Here is an 18,086-nt window from a genome sequence, read left to right on the forward strand (position 1 = left end):
TCGAGTGTTAACTGCGTTAGAAGTATGCTTTTTGCACTTGTCGGGTTGCACTCAGATTATAAGTTAAAAGTAAACTATTTTCGCTCTCGTGCTAATCTGACGGGCGTGAAAAGTCAAACTTAGAATATTGTGCACTCTATAAAGGTATTACCCCATAGAAGTCAATGGAGCTAAAAAAGTGGAAAAAAATCTAACACCCAACTCAAGCGCAAACCCAATTGCATATTCTCAGGGGCGCTAGCCAGACATGAAAACCCACACCCACAATTCAGTTTTACAAACTTTGCCTCCTATGGAGGTGGTGAAGTAAGTTTGTGCTTAGATTCTACATTGATATGCTCTTCTCAGAGTACAGCGAATGTCAGAGGGTTGTGAAGGGAGTATCACCTATTGAATGCAATTGTTTTCCTCACGGGAGATCTATTTCATAGGTTCTCTGTTATCGGTCATAGAGATTCATCTCCTACCTCCCTTTTCAGATCGACGATATACTCTCATATACCATTACCTCTACTGATAACTGTTTCAGTACTGGTTTGGCTATCTGCTATATGTGGATGGGTGTCTTTTGGTAAGTATGTTTTCATTACTTAAGACACTCTAAGCTATGGTTTGGCACTTTATGTATTAATATAAAGTTCTAAAAATATGTATTGTACTTATATTTGCCATGAGTCTGGTTTATGTATACAGGTAGCCCTCAGTTTACGCCGGGGTTAGGTTCCAGAAGGAATGGTTGTAAATCGAAACCGTTGTAAATTGAAACCCAGTTTATAATGGGAGTCAATGGGAAGTGAAGGAGATAGGTTCCAGGCCCCTCTCAAAATTGTCATAAGTAACACCTAATACATTATTTTTAAAGCTTTGAAATGAAGACTTTAAATGCTAAACAGCATTATAAACCTAATAAAATAACCACACAACACAGAATATATAATTAAACTAAGTTAAATGAACAAAAACATTTGCTAAACAGCATTATTAACATAATAAAATAATCACACAACACAGACTTCACTTGCATTTTTCTGCAAACAGTTCTTTCTATGCATTCCAATCTGGACTGATTTATAGACAGGAAGATCTTGTTCCTTTGAAATCTGCTCGATAGCTCAGGTCTGGTTAAACTGATTAATTTCAGCTTGCTTTGCTGCAACACAAGCGGACAGCTCCACCTACTGGCTATTTTAATAAATGCACTGCTTCTCAATGCTTTTCAATAGCAGTCACATGACTAGAAAAAAAGGTTGTTATTCTGAAACGGTGTAAATTGAACAGTTGTAAAACGAGGGCTACCTGTATTTCCTTTTGCAGACTGTCAGTTTTATATTTGAGAAAAACATATTTAGGAAAATATTTTTTCTTACCTGGGGTATATTCTTTTTTCTATTGACTGTTTTCTCTTTAAATTTCGCGGACAAAATTAGCGAGGGCGCAAATTGCCGAAGTTTATTGCGCCATTCTTGGTGCGAGAATTTTTTTTGGCATGAAGTTACGTCCGATGATGCAAATTCGTCATTTGCCATATAAGGAAATTGATCGTTTTGCTTTATATGTTGTTTTTCTCATACATTTGCCAGATGTCTCAATCTGATCCTGTCTCAGAAACCACTGTTGGAACCCTGCTGCCTGATAACAGTTCTACCAAAGCTAAGTGCATTTGTTGTAAATTTGTGGAGATTATATCTCCAGCTGTGGTATGTAATAGTTGTCATGATAAGCTTTTACATGCAGAGAATGTGTCCATCAGTAATAGTACTATGCCTGTTGTTCCTTCAACATCTAATGTACAAGATATACCTGTGAATATAAAAGATTTTATTGCTGATGCGATTCAGAAGGCTTTGTCTGCCATCCTGCCTTCTAATAAAAAGTAAAAGGTCTTTTAAAACTTCTCATAAAGTTGATGAAATTTCTAATGACCGACAACATACTGAATTATCCTCATCTGACGAGGATTTATCTGATTCAGAAGATCCTTCCTCAGATATTGACACTGACAAATCTACTTATTTATTTAAAATGGAATATATTCATTCCTTGTTAAAAGAAGTGTTGATTACATTGGATATTGAGGAAACTAGTCCTCTTGATATTAAAACTAGTAAGCGTTTAAATTCTGTTTATAAACCTCCTGTGGTTACTCCAGAGGTTTTTCCAGTTCCTGATGCTATTTCTTATATGATTTCTAAGGAATGGAATAGGCCTGGTACTTTTTTTTATTTTTATTTTTTTTAAAAGATTTTTTATTGAGGCAAATCAAACGACAGTACAAAGCATAGTAATCACAAACATAGGCCCTTAACCCGTAAGGGCAATTATCAAGAGCGTACATCACTGGCAGTACATTAATCATAACAAACCATATTTTAGAATCATTAATAAGAACTTACATTTCAAGAACAATAAATAATCAAAAATAATGCTGAAATTGTAGTTGTTCCTTTAAGGTCTAAAAACATAAAAACTGGCCTCAAGTTTTTTAGGTATTTAACATATAGGGCCCTTATTAGGTCCCCAGAACTATTAATGAATGTGGTCGATCATAGAGGGGAAGGGAATATATCTACTACCACTAGAAATAAACTCAGCTAACCTCAATTTAGAGGGCATGGGAGAGTATATCGAGGACATAGATCATTACAAACTATTATGACCACAAACCTAAGTCCTTAACCCGTAAGGACAAATGTATTGGGGATGGGATTATCAGCTCTAACTATAATAAAGCACTCTTATGAATTTTGTAGGGAGTTAAAGATGGGATCTGTGTCCCTTTTGCTTAAAGAATAAGCCCCCCAGGGGGGGGCGGAGTTCATAGATAGAAGTATGCTAGAAACAAGAAATATTAGGATTGGACCTGGACCGGTACCGGGGATATACAAAATGGAATCATGCACATACATAAGTAACAATTGTCTCTAACCCAAAATTTCCACAGTGACATAATATAATCTTGCAGTTTAGTTTAAAACAGAAGATCCTATATAGGTGTATAAAAGGCATAAATAGATGTGGACCTAGATTATGGTCATGACCTGACTAGAAATAAGTTGCATCCATTCATATTGGATCAGACCAAACATAAAAATTAGAGGTATGCTCCTTTAGAACAGCATTTTATCAAGTCAGTAACTCTATAATGGGCACAGGTAGCACAGGTATAGTGACTGTATAGTAACTAGAGTCCTTATAAACTCAATTCTGTCTAATGAATATAGCTGAAGTGTTCCAGCAAGGAAACACAGTAATGATAAATACCTACAGAACTATATCTAGCATAGGAAATGCGATACGTAGCCTGCAATATTCAAATAGTAAAGTATGGGGCATTGATTTGATAATCAATTTAACACTAAAATAGCTGGGATCAGTAGCATTGTACTTTAGGTGATGTATCATGTTTAAGTCCCAATCCTAGAAGTTTTCAAAAGAACATTTGTATATTAGAGACTTAACTCCTATCAGTATAGAAGGCTAATCGTGCATATTGACCAATATTACTACATAATAACAATTGGACAAAATACCAATTTCTAAACTATGTGTTCTCAAATTAGTACATCGAATTGCTCTAGATGCTAATTACTCTAAGCTGGACTAGAGAATTTTATGTCTTGTCGCCTCGGCCGTAGGCAACAAAACAAAAGGAGCAATCACTGAGCCTATTATCTCAACAACGCACAAAAGTATATTAAACATAGAGGAAGTGGGGCAATTATTTTTCTCTTACCCATAATTACCATTAGTGTAGCAGTAAAGTGTAAAATTTCAAATAGGTCCCATTATCACATCTGGGCAGGGAGGCAAAATACAATATATAAACAAGTACCTCTAGGACATATAATGGGTATAAACCCTGTAACGATCTCATGTAACCTCTAGCAATAAATCCACATCAGAAAAACAACAGGTACATTAAAACAGGCTTGCATAAAAACATTGAACTACAAGTAAAACTAAAATTTAAAACTGAGGAATGAGCCTTACATATACAACTTACAAGCTGGGCTATAGAATATAGCAGAAGCGATAAGCCTCAACAGTAACATTGCAATTGTCCCTCACGTGAGTCCAGGGATTTCAACATTACTGTCCTCTTCTATGTTAAGGCCTGGTACTTTTATTCCTTCAAGGTTTAAAAAAAATTGTATACTTTGCCAGCAGTTAGATTGGAGCTTTTGGAAAAGTTCTCAGAGTTGATGGGGCTATTTCTACTCTCGCTAAACGTACTACTATTCCTATGGAAGATAGTACTTCTTTTAAAGACCCTTTAGATAGGAAACTTGAATCTTATCTAAGGATAGCTTATTTATACTCTGGTTATCTCCTCAGGCCTGCCATTTCTATGGCTGATGTTGCAGCTGCATCAACTTTTTGGTTGGAAAGTTTAGCGCAACAGGAAACTGATCTGATTTGTCTAGCATTGTTCGCTTGCTTCAACATGCTAATCATTTTATTTGTGATGCCATTTTTGATATCATCAAAATTGATGTTAAATCTATGTATTTAGCTATTTTAGCTAGAAGAGCTTTGTGGCTTAAATATTGGAATTACTGGGGGGAAGGGAGTTTTTTTGCCTCAGGATAAAAGACCTAAGGGTAAATCTAAAGCTTCTAACCGTTTTCGTTCCTTTCGACAGAATAAGGAACAGAAACCTAATCCTTCCCCCAAAGAGTCTGATTCCAATTGGAAACCTTCTTCCAAACCGTTTAAGAAACCAAAGCCAGCCCCCAAGTCTGCATGAAGGTGCGGCCCTCATTCCAGCTCAGCTGGTAGGGGGGCAGATTAAGATTCTTCCAAAACATTTGGGCAGATTCTGTCCAAAATCATTGGATTCAGAGTATTGTCTCTCAAGGGTACCAAATAGGATTCAGAGTAAGACCTCCTGTGAGAAGGTTTTTTCTCTCACGCATCCCAGTAAATCCAGTAAAGGCTCAAGCTTTTCTAAAGTGTGTTTCAGACCTGGAGCTTTTAGGGGTAATCATACCAGTTCCGGTTTATTCAAATCTATTCATTGTCCCAAAGAAAGAAAATTCTTTCAGGCCAGTTCTGGATCTGAAAGTTTTGAATCGTTATGTAAGAGTGCCAACTTTTAAAATGGTGACTATAAGGACTATTCTGCCTTTTGTTCAGCAAGGGCATTATATGTCCACAATAGACTTACAGGATGCTTATCTTCATATTCCGATTCATCCAGACCATTATCAGTTTCTGAGATTCTCTTTTCTAGACAAGCATTACCAATTTGTCGCTCTTCTGTTTGGCCTAGCAACAGCTACAAGAATCTTTTCAAAGGTTCTTGGTGCCCTACTCTGTGTAATCAGAGAACGGGGTATTGCGGTATTTCCTTATTTGGACGATATCTTGGTACTAGCTCAGTCTTTACATTTTGCAGAATCTCACACGAATCAACTAGTGTTGTTTCATCAAAGACATGGTTGGAGGATCAATTTACCAAAAAGTTCTTTGATTCATCAGACAAGGGTCACCTTTTTAGGTTTCCAGATAAATTCAGTGTCCATGACTGTCTCTAACAGACAAGAGAAGATTAAAATTGGTTTCAGCTTGTCGGAACCTTCAGTCTCAGTCATTCCCTTCAGTGGCTATGTGCATGGAAGTTTTAGGTCTCATGACTGCAGCATCGAACGCGATCCCCTTTGCTCGTTTTCATATGAGACCTCTTCAGCTTTGTATGCTGAACCATTGGTGCAGGGATTATACAAAGATATCACAATTAATATCTTTAAATCCCAATGTTCGACTCTCTCTGACTTGGTGGTTAGATCACCATTGTATAGTTTAAGGGCTCAACAAACCCAGGAGCCTGGGAGCCACTGGCTCCTAGAATTTTACCCCTGGCTCCTAACTTTTTGGGTTATTCTCCATATATCTATGTACAAACCCAACTGTCTGGCTCCTAAAAATATGCCTGGCTCCTAAATATTCTTACTGGCTTCCAATTTTTAAACAGATTTGTCAAGCTTAAACTTTAAGGGGCCTCTTTTGTTCGTCCAACCTGGACTGTGATCACAACAGATGCAAGTCTTTCAGGTTGGGGAGCTGTCTGGGGATTTCTGACAGCACAAGGGGTTTGGAAACCTCAAGAGGAGAGGTTACCAATCAATATTTTAGAACTCCGTGCTATCTTCAGGGCTCTTCAGGTGTGGCCTCTGTTGAAGAGGGAACCGTTCATTTGTTTTCAGACAGACAATATCACAACTGTGGCATATGTCAATCATCAGGGTGGGACTCGCAGTCCCCAAGCCATAAAAGAAGTAACTTAGATACTTAATAAAGGATGTGAAACCCTTTACTAGCGAGTTGTTCCTATGAAGAAACGCAGGCTTCTGTAGAGAGGGGTGGGCAGTAGTTGCATGTTCAGAGCAGGCGTGTTTAAAACAGAGGCTTGAAATGAAAGTGGCCGCTCAGAATTGCAAAGTACCGCCCACCCCTCTCTACAGAAGCCTGCGTTTCTTCATAGGAACAACTCGCTCTAGTAAAGGGTTTCACATTCTTTATTAACGTCACTCTGTTTAATACCTGCATATTTATTCCTCAACTTCTGGCTAATGAATTCCCTGATTTCTACAATCTATTCTTACCCGGGGCCAGAGAGCAGACACTTTCATGATCGTTGTATACAATTACAAACCCGTTTCCTTGTGTTTTAGTCCAATTAAATAATGTTCTTCTTCCTGAATATATTTACCTCTATGTCCCTTAGTGATCTTACTACCGGTTAGGAACGACTCGCTTTGTGTAAAAAGAGTGAGTCAACTTTTTTAAAGAGCAGAAGAGCGTAGAAACTGAAGTGCTATTGTCAGCACTGCTGGAAGTTGTCATAAGATCATTGTCATGTTCCTTATATAAACAACTCGCTTCTGCAGGACCTGCACATTCTATAGTCCTGTATAGAATTGAAGACAGGATACAGGAATCCCTGCAAATGCAGGCTGTTTAGAATTATGTACACCCTCTTTGCACAAATAATAAATGTATTTCTGAAATGTGCTTTGTATATGTATGTGTGTCTGTATGTATGTATATATATATTTGTGTGTATTTATTTATATATGTACTCTATATGCTTGTATGTATGTGTGTGTGTGTGTGTGTGTATGTATCTGTATGTATGTATATATGTATATGCAATGCATGTGTATGTATACTATATGTATATGTGTCTATATATATATATATATATATATATATATATAAAATATGGAATAGAAAAAGTTAATGAAAATCATGGGCAGTAATCGTGATGCATCGTGATATATCGCGGAATCGAATCGTTGACAGGATAATTGTAATCGAATCGTGAGACCAGTGAAGATGCACACCCCTAGTGGGAGTGTCATGGTCTGGGCCTGCATGAGTGCTGCTGGCACTGGGGAGCTACAGTTCATTGAGGGAATCATGAATGCCAACATGTACTGTGACATACTGACACATAGCATTATCCCCTCCCTTTGGTGACTGGGCCGCAGGGCAGTATTCCAACATGATAACGACCACAAATACAACTCCAAGATGACCACTGCCTTGCTAAAGAAGCTGAGGGTAAAGGTGATAGACTGGCCAAGCATGTCTCCAGACCTAAACCCTATTGAGCATCCTCAAACAGAAGGTGGGGGAGCGCAAGGTCTCTAACATCCATCAGCTCCGTGATGTCGTCATGGAGGAGTGGAAGAGGACTCCAGTGGCAACCTGTGAAGCTCTAGTGAACTCTATGCCCAAGAGGGTCAAGGCAGTGCTGGAAAATAATGATGCCCACACAAAATATTGACACTTTGGGCCCAATTTGGACATTTCCACTTAGGGGTGCACTCACTTTTGTTGCCAACGGTTTAGACATTAAATGTCTGTGTGTTGAGTTATTTTGAGGGGACAGCAAATTTCCACTGTTATACAGGCTGTACATTAACTACTTTACATTGTAGCAAAGTGTAATTTCTTCAGTGTTGTCACATGAAAAGATATAATAAAATATTTACAAAAATGTTAGGGGTATACTTACTTTTGTGAGATACTGTATATTTGTGGTAGCTATTCCAATGGATAAAAAAATCAGGCATTTCAACTGACTTGATATCATTTTTTTATATAAAAATGAAAGAATGTTATGATATGCTTCAGTGAAAGAACAATATATTAGTACCTAAGTCTCCGAATCACCTGAGCTCACAAAGGAAGATCCTACAAAACTTGTCTGTGATTTGCCCTAACAGATACATGTTGGACAATCCTTCTCTCCTATAGATTTCAATTTAAGACCATCAGGACTTTTACATCTTATTGAAGTTTTGTGATTTGACGTGCCAGTTAATGTAAGAGCTCTTTATAAAGGCTAACAGGTGTATTTATCATCAGGTTCAAACAGTTATATCCTAATCTGTACTAATATTGCGCTTTAACCAAAAAGAAAGAAAGCTGCACTATTCAGATGCAGAGGAAAAAATGTATTAGCTTCCAAAGTAAGCAACCTTTTGGGGCACCTGATCCTTTGTCAAAGGTTCAAGTGACCCAAAACTTTGCTTACTTTTGGTGCTAATAAACTACTTATTTCCTCTGCATATGGAGAGTGCAGCTTTTTTGCTTGGTCTTGATAATGAGAATTTGGGATGCTCTGAAAGGTGGCACCCAGTTGAATATTATTTTGAAAACTGTGTTGAGAGTGCTGGTCTTATATTGTATGTCTAATATTAAGCTACAACACAATATAATGTGCTCAAAATTGGCATTCCATGCAAGAAATAGGACAATAATATGTAAGTATATGAGTTTATGAGACTGAATCGGAGATGTAAGAGAGAGAGAAAGGAAAAACAAATCATATGGTATGTCAGGTTCAGTAAATACCTTGCCCTTTGCTGGTCTCTTTACCATTTCCTTAGCAGTTTCTTCAGCAGTTGAGCTTTCAATCCCACTGTCCTGACCTGAGGCTGAAGTAACTTCACTCCGTTCTTCTTCTACTGAACACATCCAGTCCTTTATTCTCATAACCTGAGCAGGTGCTAGGCTGCCATCTGATAAAAGCTCCATTAAGAGAAGATATCCTGTATCTGTGCAAGTCCTGTAATGTGCACACTCTGCCATTAACTGGGATACATGCTCCTCCATAGAACGGTCACAGCCAGGCTTGGCTTGGCCACACCTATTTAGAATCCGTGTTTTAGATCTATATCTCTGTTCTAGAGCACGCTGGAGTGACTTTATCTGATGCTGCAGGTCCTCCACACGATCCGTTTTGCAATTGACAGTGGCCTTGTTTTTAATATTCTGCGCTCGGCTTGCATAGTTCAAAGTGTTTAATGTTTCAGCAAAATCTGAAGCAGAAGGACTTATACAAGCAATCATGACTGTCTTTGCGTTTCCACCGAGAGAGTCCTTTAATATTCTAAAACACAAATAATTATATATTATTTAAACTTACAAACATTGTATCTGTAGATAAAGAACAATAGCAAATATAGCAGAGATGTAGAAACTTACTATAAATATCATTCAAGCTAAATAATACTGATAGTGGTACCACTACATCTGGAGCAGTATTCATCATCTCCACTAAATTGAAGATTAAATGTATATAATGCAATTTATAGGTCAGTGTCCTCACCACAATCTATATTAGTCACAGCATATAGTTGATTATATACAGTACATAAGAATGCAAGTACATTAAGAGATCAGCACAAAGGATTAGTGCATGTAACAGCAGATCATTTATACAAAAAAATAAAATAAAATTATAATACCTACAGGCCTTTTGTTCACCTTAGATTACCTGGTGATCTTGGAATCTCTGTAGGGAATGTGACTGCTTTTCCGTTTAGGGTCCCCCAAAGCACTGATTACATTGCCCAAAGCCAGCAGACCAGTGTTAATTTGGATACTCTCCTTTAGCCTCTCACCATAGTTTCCAGTTTTTACTATTCGTTCAGAGCCTGCAAGGTCTACAAAGTGGAATTTGGAAGACAGAACCTGGCCAAAACCAAGGACTGAGTCATTCTCTTCATTTGTTGTTCGTGTGACTCGGCAAACATTCTTTCTTTGTTCCATGGTAACCGTAAAGATGGTATGAGAGCGACTGGAGTGAGCATTAATTTGAGTGGCTCCTGTATGTTTAGCAGCACTGCCCATTTCTAATAGACTCAGCACCTCATCCAGACCTTCTACTTCAATTTCCTTCACTCCATACAACACTGCATAAAAACACATACATTACTTGTGTTCTATACATGTTTTAATTATTCCATTATTAAGAGATATTAAGACATGACGTTTCAATATCTAAAAATGAGTTTTTTTTTATCAAAAGCGATAACAAAACAATATAAAATTAATATAGAACTCATCTTAAATCACCAAATGGAAAAAAAACTCCAAAGTAAAAACACAGCATTTTGACAGTCCAAATAAACTGTCCTCTAATTATTAATAAACATATGCAATTGAAGATAATTACATCTCAATAGACAAAGTATTTTATTTAGTTCAAAACAATTTTTTATTGATAGCAACAATATATTTATGTATGTTTTTTAATGGATGGTAGTAGGTACCATATGGAACTTGGTTTAAAGGGGCATGAAAATCAAAATTAAACTTTCACGGTTCAGATAAAGCATGTAAAATTTTAATGGTTTTCAATTTACTTCTATTTATTTATTTAATAAATGTATTTATTTTGTTATCCTTTGCAGAATTGTACCACGCTATACAAATATATGATAATAATAAAAAAAGCATTCATAGGTAGACTCAGGAGCCGAAATGCAGTGCTGGGGTGATTGGAGGCTACACATGTGCCTCTTGTCATTGGCTCAAAAGATGCATTGAACTAGCTCCCAGTGATACATTGCTGCTCTGATTCTGACTTTAGCTGTATTTAACTCCTTTGTAAGGGTTAAACACATAGTGATATGCAAGCAGCATCACAATAATTCAAATTAGATCATCTTTATGTGTTCTTATGTCCCTTTAATATCGTATGTGAATACAAGAATGTTTCATAATGTCTGAGACATGAGACCATTAACTGAGCTGACAGTTTCAGAATAGTAAACTATAAGACTATAGGATTCTGGCATGTATCTCCAGTTGATACATTTATCAAGAAAGTGTTAACTAGAAATAATAGAATGTGAACTGGTGTAAGTGATGTTATGGAATGTTTAGATCTGAAACAGTTTAAGGGGACATTAAACACTAAATAAATGCTAGATAGAATGATGCATTTAAAAAACAGTTTTAGTGTTGATAAAACAATGGGAGCTGCCATGTTGTAACTTTACCTTCTCTGCTGTGGCCAATAAGGGACAGTTGTAAAATAGGTCACTAGAGAGTGCAGCCAATGGTTGTGTGAGATTTAAAAGTGTTCTGCACTTTTATTTCTAACAGGAACTGAAATGTTCACAATTTCAGAATGGAATTACAGGAAAGGGGGACAAAATAAATAATTAAAGTATATTGCAGACTTTTTATATATACAATTTATCATTTTATATCATCATCATCTCAAAGTTTTAAATGTCCCTACATTTTTAAGATGGCTGAACCAAATACCCTCAAATGCCCAAAACAGAAATTGACAGGAAAAAGTTATTAATTACATTTTGGAACACATACTTGTGGTGGTGTTAAAATAAAACAATCAGAAGAAGATAGTATAAACCAAAATAGACTGTATATACAGTTTTACCAAACTAAGCAGCATAGCCCCAAGTCTGGATCCAGTTAAAATCGTTTATGACATTCTTTTGACTGTTGGATACTTGGGGTGCTTAGTAAGTTTAGGGAGATAAACTACTAATCGGGTATGTGTTTTTAGAGAAAATATTTAAAAAACAGAGAGGAATTAGATTAGAAAGTACTCACCATGTTTTACACAAGCATCTTGGATTATGATTCAGCCTTTTAACAGTGTAGCAAATTACAAGACTCTTTAGGTTCTTTTGGTTCACCACTTCCTCCTGAGCCTTTTCAAATTATACCACCACTTGTATTCTATACTATAGTAGTCAGCTTAACAATACAAATAACTTACCAATGTTTCCCTTCTCATCCTCTCGTATAAGGATGTCCTTACTGGAAGTTTGTATTTCAAGAAGATCCTTGAACTCTTCCTTGTAAACTTCTAGGTATGAAACACGTATTGTGTAGTCAATTAGGTCATTTTCATCAATAAGTTTAAATATCTCTGCCATGGCACGTGGGACAACTCCTTGATCGTCCTCAGAGATAGATGCTGATGAAAAAACAAAACAGAAGAATACAAAATATAGTTACTAATGGTCCGATTCTTAAATGCTCTCTGGGCTGGCGAAATTATTTTAGAATGCTCGCTAGTCCTTGTATTTTCCTAGTGGAATTATATAAAGCCACATAGAAAAATCATACTTATAAGTACAAAACTACAGAGCATAATTGTTAATGGTTTGTAAAATGGGCTGAACATGGCCGTAATTCTGTAAACATTTCCACCCTACAGATGTCACTGTTTATTCTCAAAACTTAAAAGGTGGCGAGCTTTTATCAAAATACTCTAAAAACATATTACTCTGAAAGGAAAACCTATGCATACGAAAATAACAGTGAATCTAAAGTACAGTGCTCTGAAAACAGCGTAATTGATTTAGTATTAGGCGTAATATTAAAGTTTAAACATACGCCGGGTTCTCAGTAGCTACGCCATCCTCATTACGAACTTTTCAAATATAACTGGAAAAAAATGGAGCTTACTCTATTTTAAAAACTGTAATATTTAAAACTAATATTCTTTTTAAATTACACTGCTCTTTAGCATAATGTTATAAAACAAATTGTTTGAAATGTAAGCTAAAATCCTAGCAATGTCATCCTAAGACACATATTACTAATAATGCACATGGTACAGACAGTCATACACGACAAAACATATAAGTTACTAGCTAAGGTACTCACATATACTTGCTTCCCCAATGGTATAGGTTTTTCCTGAGCCGGTCTGCCCATAAGCAAAAACTGTGACATTAAAACCTTGGAAGAAAGATTCGAGCAGGGACTGTACAGTGAGTGCATATACAGCCTCCTGGTTGCATGTTTCATCCAGCACATCGTGGAACTGAAAGTGTCTGCTTGTGCCCAAAGTCACTTTTCGTAGGCTGGGCTCTGTCCACACACAAGATTGCTGTCCATGTAAGACTTCTTTAGGGAGCAAAGGCCGGACTCTGACAGCAACATGTACTGCAGTCTCCTCAGCCTGGGTCTGCTGAGTTTTAGGACCCATCAATTAAAGCTCTATTGTGCACGTAGCATAATCAAACAAGTTACCATTCTTTAACCTGTTTAATATTAATACAAACATAATTAGTTAAAACTTAAAGGGACATTAAACACTTTGAGACGGCAATATAAAAAAAAAACTCTACAATGTACTTTCATTATTTATTTTGTCCCCTTTTACAGTAATTCCATTCTGAAATTGTAAGCATTTCAGTTCCTGTTAGAAATGGAAGTGCAGAGCACTGTTCTATTCCACGCAACCATTGGCTGCACACTCTAGTGACCTTTTCATAACTGATCCTAATTAGCCACAGCAGAGGAAGTAGCCTAAGTTACAATATGGCAGCTCCCATTGTTTTATAGAAATTAAAACTTTACACTTATTTTGTCACTATTTAAACCACTAATAAAAAAAGATAATCTAAATGTTATTTTCAAACTAATCTTTTCTTTGAATGCATCATTCTATCTAGCATTTATTTAGTGTTTAATGTCACTTTCAAGAAACAGTAAACCCCTTGCAAATATAATATATTTCTGTTTTGTTGTTATGGAATAACATATCAGCTAAATCCAGTATTCAGATAATTAGAAATCCACAATTTTTAGAGCTAAATTACGTGAAAAGGGGGCACAATAAAGAATATTGCGAAGTTACACAAACATTTATTTTATATAAAATTCTCAAGGTGTTTGCAGTAATTTCAACCTTTAAAGAAAAATCACATTTGCCCCTTTAAAATGTAATCTTTATATAGGTTTGGCATATATTAGAATTTAAAGGGACATTAAACCCCAAAAAAATGTATTTCATGATTCAGAGAATACAATTTTAAACAACTTCCTAATTTACTTCTATTATCTGATTTGCTTAATTATCTTGATATTCTTTCCTGAAAAGCATATCTAGATAGGCTCAGCAGCTGCTGATTGATGGCTGCACATAGATGCCTCGTGTGTTTGGCTGACCAATGTGCATTGTGATTTCTTCAACAAAGGATATCTAAAGAAAGAAGCAAATTAGATATTAAAAGTAAATTTCAATGTTGTTTAAAATTGTATTCTCTGTCTAAATCAAGAAATACAAATTTTGGGTTTAATATCCCTTTAAGAAAACAGGTCTCTTATACAAAGTGTGTCCAAACTTTAGTGAAATGCTTTCTAGTTATTTTGTGAAATGTATTGATGTGTTCGCTATGTGAACCTGCTAACTGTAAAGATATTTGAGCTTGCTCATATTTGTGTATTAAACATCCATTTAATATTATGCTTAAATAGACAAACTCAAAATGCAATTCACAATAAATTATCAGATTAAACTATGCTAAAACAATTACAATTGTACTTAGCTGAACACATATGATGCGAGCCAATAACAAGAGGCATGTGTATATAGCCAACAATCAACAGTTAGCTCCCAATGGTACATTACTCGCCCTAAGCCTACCTAGGTAGGTTTTTCAATAAAGGACTCCAAGAGAATAAAGTAAATTTGAGAAGTAGACTTTAAAAATTGTAGTAAAATTACATGCTCTGTCTGAACCAGGAAAAGTTGATTTTGACTTTCAAGAATATGGAGAATGTGTTTTTTGACTGGGATAGAACATATATATACGGGCTTTACTTGCCCTTTATTTAGAGGTCCTGCATACATCATATCATTTAATTCACAAATAACTTGTCTCTACTCACAACACAAAGAACTGTTCAAATTAGGCACTCGGTATTTAGATTTCAGTTCCCACAATCACACAACCGTCAACAAATCACAAAATGCACTGTACAGCAATCACTCTGTAAAAAAAGGTTTACAACGAGCAAGTAAATAACTAGTAAACAACAAAAGTTACAGTAAAACAACACGCACATCACACAACGTAACTGAACGGCATTTAGCTCACAACAATACTTTTACACATAATTCCAAACCCCCGTGCAAAGACACAATATCTCCATACCCACCTCCCGACGAGCCCCACAAACTCGACTCCAGGAGGGCACTAAAAAGCGTAGCACAAAAGATAAACCACAACCTATCTCTTAACAAGATGCAGAACAAAGCACAGCGCCCCCTACGTGAGTGCATGCAGTAAGAAAAGCCCCCCCGGAAACATGCACTATAACTTTTCTAGTCCTATGTCCGCACAGTGACTTCTGTTGAGTGGAAATGTGAAGAGGTGCTATGCAGAAAGCAGCACCGTTTTAGTATGCTTATATGCTAAGAAATACGACACAACATTCAGACATTGATCTAAGTGTAATTTAAACATGTTGGAGGATAACACTGTTTTTTTCTCTCCAAAAGTTCTTGTCATTATGTTCTAATTCTATTTTTTAAGTTCCTGCATGAGGGTTGTTGATAGCAGAGGTGGTGTATCTCAGGTTTGCTCTGCCTCTCAGACCTATGGCATTTCACCTGATTACATAGTTTATAGCTTTATTCCTCTTTAACTAAACATTGGAGTTAGGATGTTATCCCTATCTGTTCATAATTGCACCATATTGCTAAGCGTAAACCATAATAATTGTATGTATACATTATATCACACACAAACCATTTCCTATAGTTGCCTATATATAACTGAGGTACTCTTAAAACAACTTTCTAAAATCCTGCGTTGTCTTTGTTTGTTTGCAAAGGTTGGGCAACTGTCATTCTTTGACTGTTGAGCCATTTCCACCCCTGTGCTGAGCTGTTTTGCAGATTTTAGATGCTGCTCACATTTTGGATCTACTGTAGGCCATATTTTCAGTGAGGAGCCCCCCCCCCCCCCCCCCCCCCCCCAGCAGATTCAAACAATACCATTATTTTATGTATATATCGGATTCAAACATTACCATTATTTTATGTATATATCATGATGTGTAAGAAACTTGCAACAAAAAGTGTGAAAAAATGCATTTGTTAAAGCAATAGTAATCTTTACATGTTTTACATCAGATCCAGAATCTAAGCGATATTTTAGATGGACTTAAATTGATCTCTTCTAACGAAGATGCACTATAACTTTTTAATCTAACCGTAAGCTGTGCCATTCTTATACCATGTACTCCGACCGCCCACTCCAACTCATATTTTTTTTGTGAGCTAACGGTTTGTACTGTTCTCGTATAGGAGCTCTAGCTACAGAAAAGTGCTAGAGCGCCAATTTAAGAACAGTTAAAAACGTTAGCTCACAAAAAAATTGTTTTGAAGTAGCCGGCCGGAGGGTGGAGTATTAGAATGGCACGGCTAAAAAGTAAGTGGCACGGCAATATAGGTTAACATAATACTCATTGGTCACAAGGTACTTCATACTTGAGTGAATACATTTTAATATTTGTTTTATATTTGAAATATATATAATTAATTATTGTTTCAAATTAAGCTTAAATGTTACAAACTAATCCATGTGTAATTTTACATTTACTAGTTCTGTATAGGTGCTTATTTTGTCCTTAAACTCCTGTCAGTGTTGAGATAATTTGTGTCTTCATGATGTACTTCCATATCTATACCGATGGTTAGAAAATACTCCTTCTGGTTTGGACATAATGTAAGACCTGTTTGGAAATGTATTATACTCTTAAAGCGATTGTAATATGTGTATGATGTTGTACCATTCTTACAATATTTGATAAAATATATTTAAAAAAATAAATAAATAAGTTACAGCACATCTTTATTAGAAGTTATCCATTAAAGTCCCTGCAAAATATCACTTAGATTCCAGACCTGATTTTAAAACATGTAAAGTTTACCATCATTTTAATTGAAATATGAATAAACAAGGTTATAAACAATAGAGTGATGTTTCACCTAACTTATATGGTAAAATGAAGGGGTTATCTCATGTAAAAACGGGCCTTTAGGTATAGTTATGTAACTTTGATCTGCACATAGGGACTCTCATGAGCATCTACGCAAATAAATGGACATTTATTTACACCAAGTAATCACAATGGCCACCTGATGTGTGTGCGTGTTATTTTACACCCCCAAGACAAGGTGATTAGCTTTCAAATGGTATGTTTTGAGGGTTTGTAGGTCTCAAGGGAGCCAAGATTGAGGAGTTTGAATACCAACCTCTCCATCCAGCCAGCTCCCTTAAGCCAGTCGTTTTTGTCCTTCCCAGCACTTCCAGATTACGGGGCTTAGTGACGTCACCATGCAAATGCCCAGATCCCCCAGGCAATGGAGGAGCTCTAGACCACCAGGTAAGTGAGGGGGGGGGGCTGCAATGAGTTCTGAAAGCGCCCCCCCCCCCTAGATGATGACACATGGATAACAGCTGCACTAAAAATATTTACATTTACTACATGATCCTCCTCCCATCAACAATAATTGCCCAGAAGGAAAATCCCCTCAGTAAGGTCCTTGAGGGCAATCCTGGTCATGTCTAGTGGGGGTTGGAAGGCATCGGCATGTCATCAGCATGATCTTTCACCTTCCCCCTCCTTGTCACAGATATAGCCTGTAGGGTAAGGCGTATACAGCAGCACTGATAATCCTGCTCGGTACCTGTGATCACATTGACATACAGTACTGGTACTACCGGGAAGCATTGTTAACACACCAGTGATGTCAGCTGTGCTCCCCAGTACTCCCACCTAGAGAACATCGGTATCTGGATGGGAGAAGTGGCGCTGTAAACGCAGTGACGGCAATCCTTACCCCGCAATGCTGGGGGGCTGCAAGGTAAGAGGGGCCTGCCTCCTGGCCACTCAACTGTATGGAAAATAATATGCATAAAGATTACCTTTATGTACCGGTATAATAACTGGTCTTTTTTATGTAAACCTCTTTATTCTGATTACATGAGAGGTTCTATAGCCAT

At 36.7% G+C, this 18,086-nt stretch overlaps 1 protein-coding gene across 1 annotated transcript in view; it reads right to left on the minus strand.

The window, feature by feature from the left end:
* KIF7 (kinesin family member 7) overlaps nucleotides 1-15,317 on the minus strand; it is a 111,602-nt gene extending 96,285 nt beyond the window's left edge. Inside the window, exons 1-5 of the mRNA XM_053717671.1 lie at nucleotides 15,232-15,317; nucleotides 12,949-13,328; nucleotides 12,053-12,253; nucleotides 9,791-10,208; nucleotides 8,866-9,403 (exon numbers count right to left, since the gene is read on the minus strand). Coding sequence (XP_053573646.1) covers nucleotides 8,866-9,403; nucleotides 9,791-10,208; nucleotides 12,053-12,253; nucleotides 12,949-13,273 — 1,482 coding nt within the window. The 5' untranslated portion in view covers nucleotides 13,274-13,328; nucleotides 15,232-15,317. The remainder of the gene's footprint in view (nucleotides 1-8,865; nucleotides 9,404-9,790; nucleotides 10,209-12,052; nucleotides 12,254-12,948; nucleotides 13,329-15,231) is intronic.
* Between the last annotated feature and the right edge of the window lie 2,769 nt (nucleotides 15,318-18,086).

The sequence above is a fragment of the Bombina bombina genome, chromosome 6 (assembly GCF_027579735.1).
Source record: "Bombina bombina isolate aBomBom1 chromosome 6, aBomBom1.pri, whole genome shotgun sequence".
Lineage (NCBI taxonomy): Eukaryota > Metazoa > Chordata > Amphibia > Anura > Bombinatoridae > Bombina > Bombina bombina.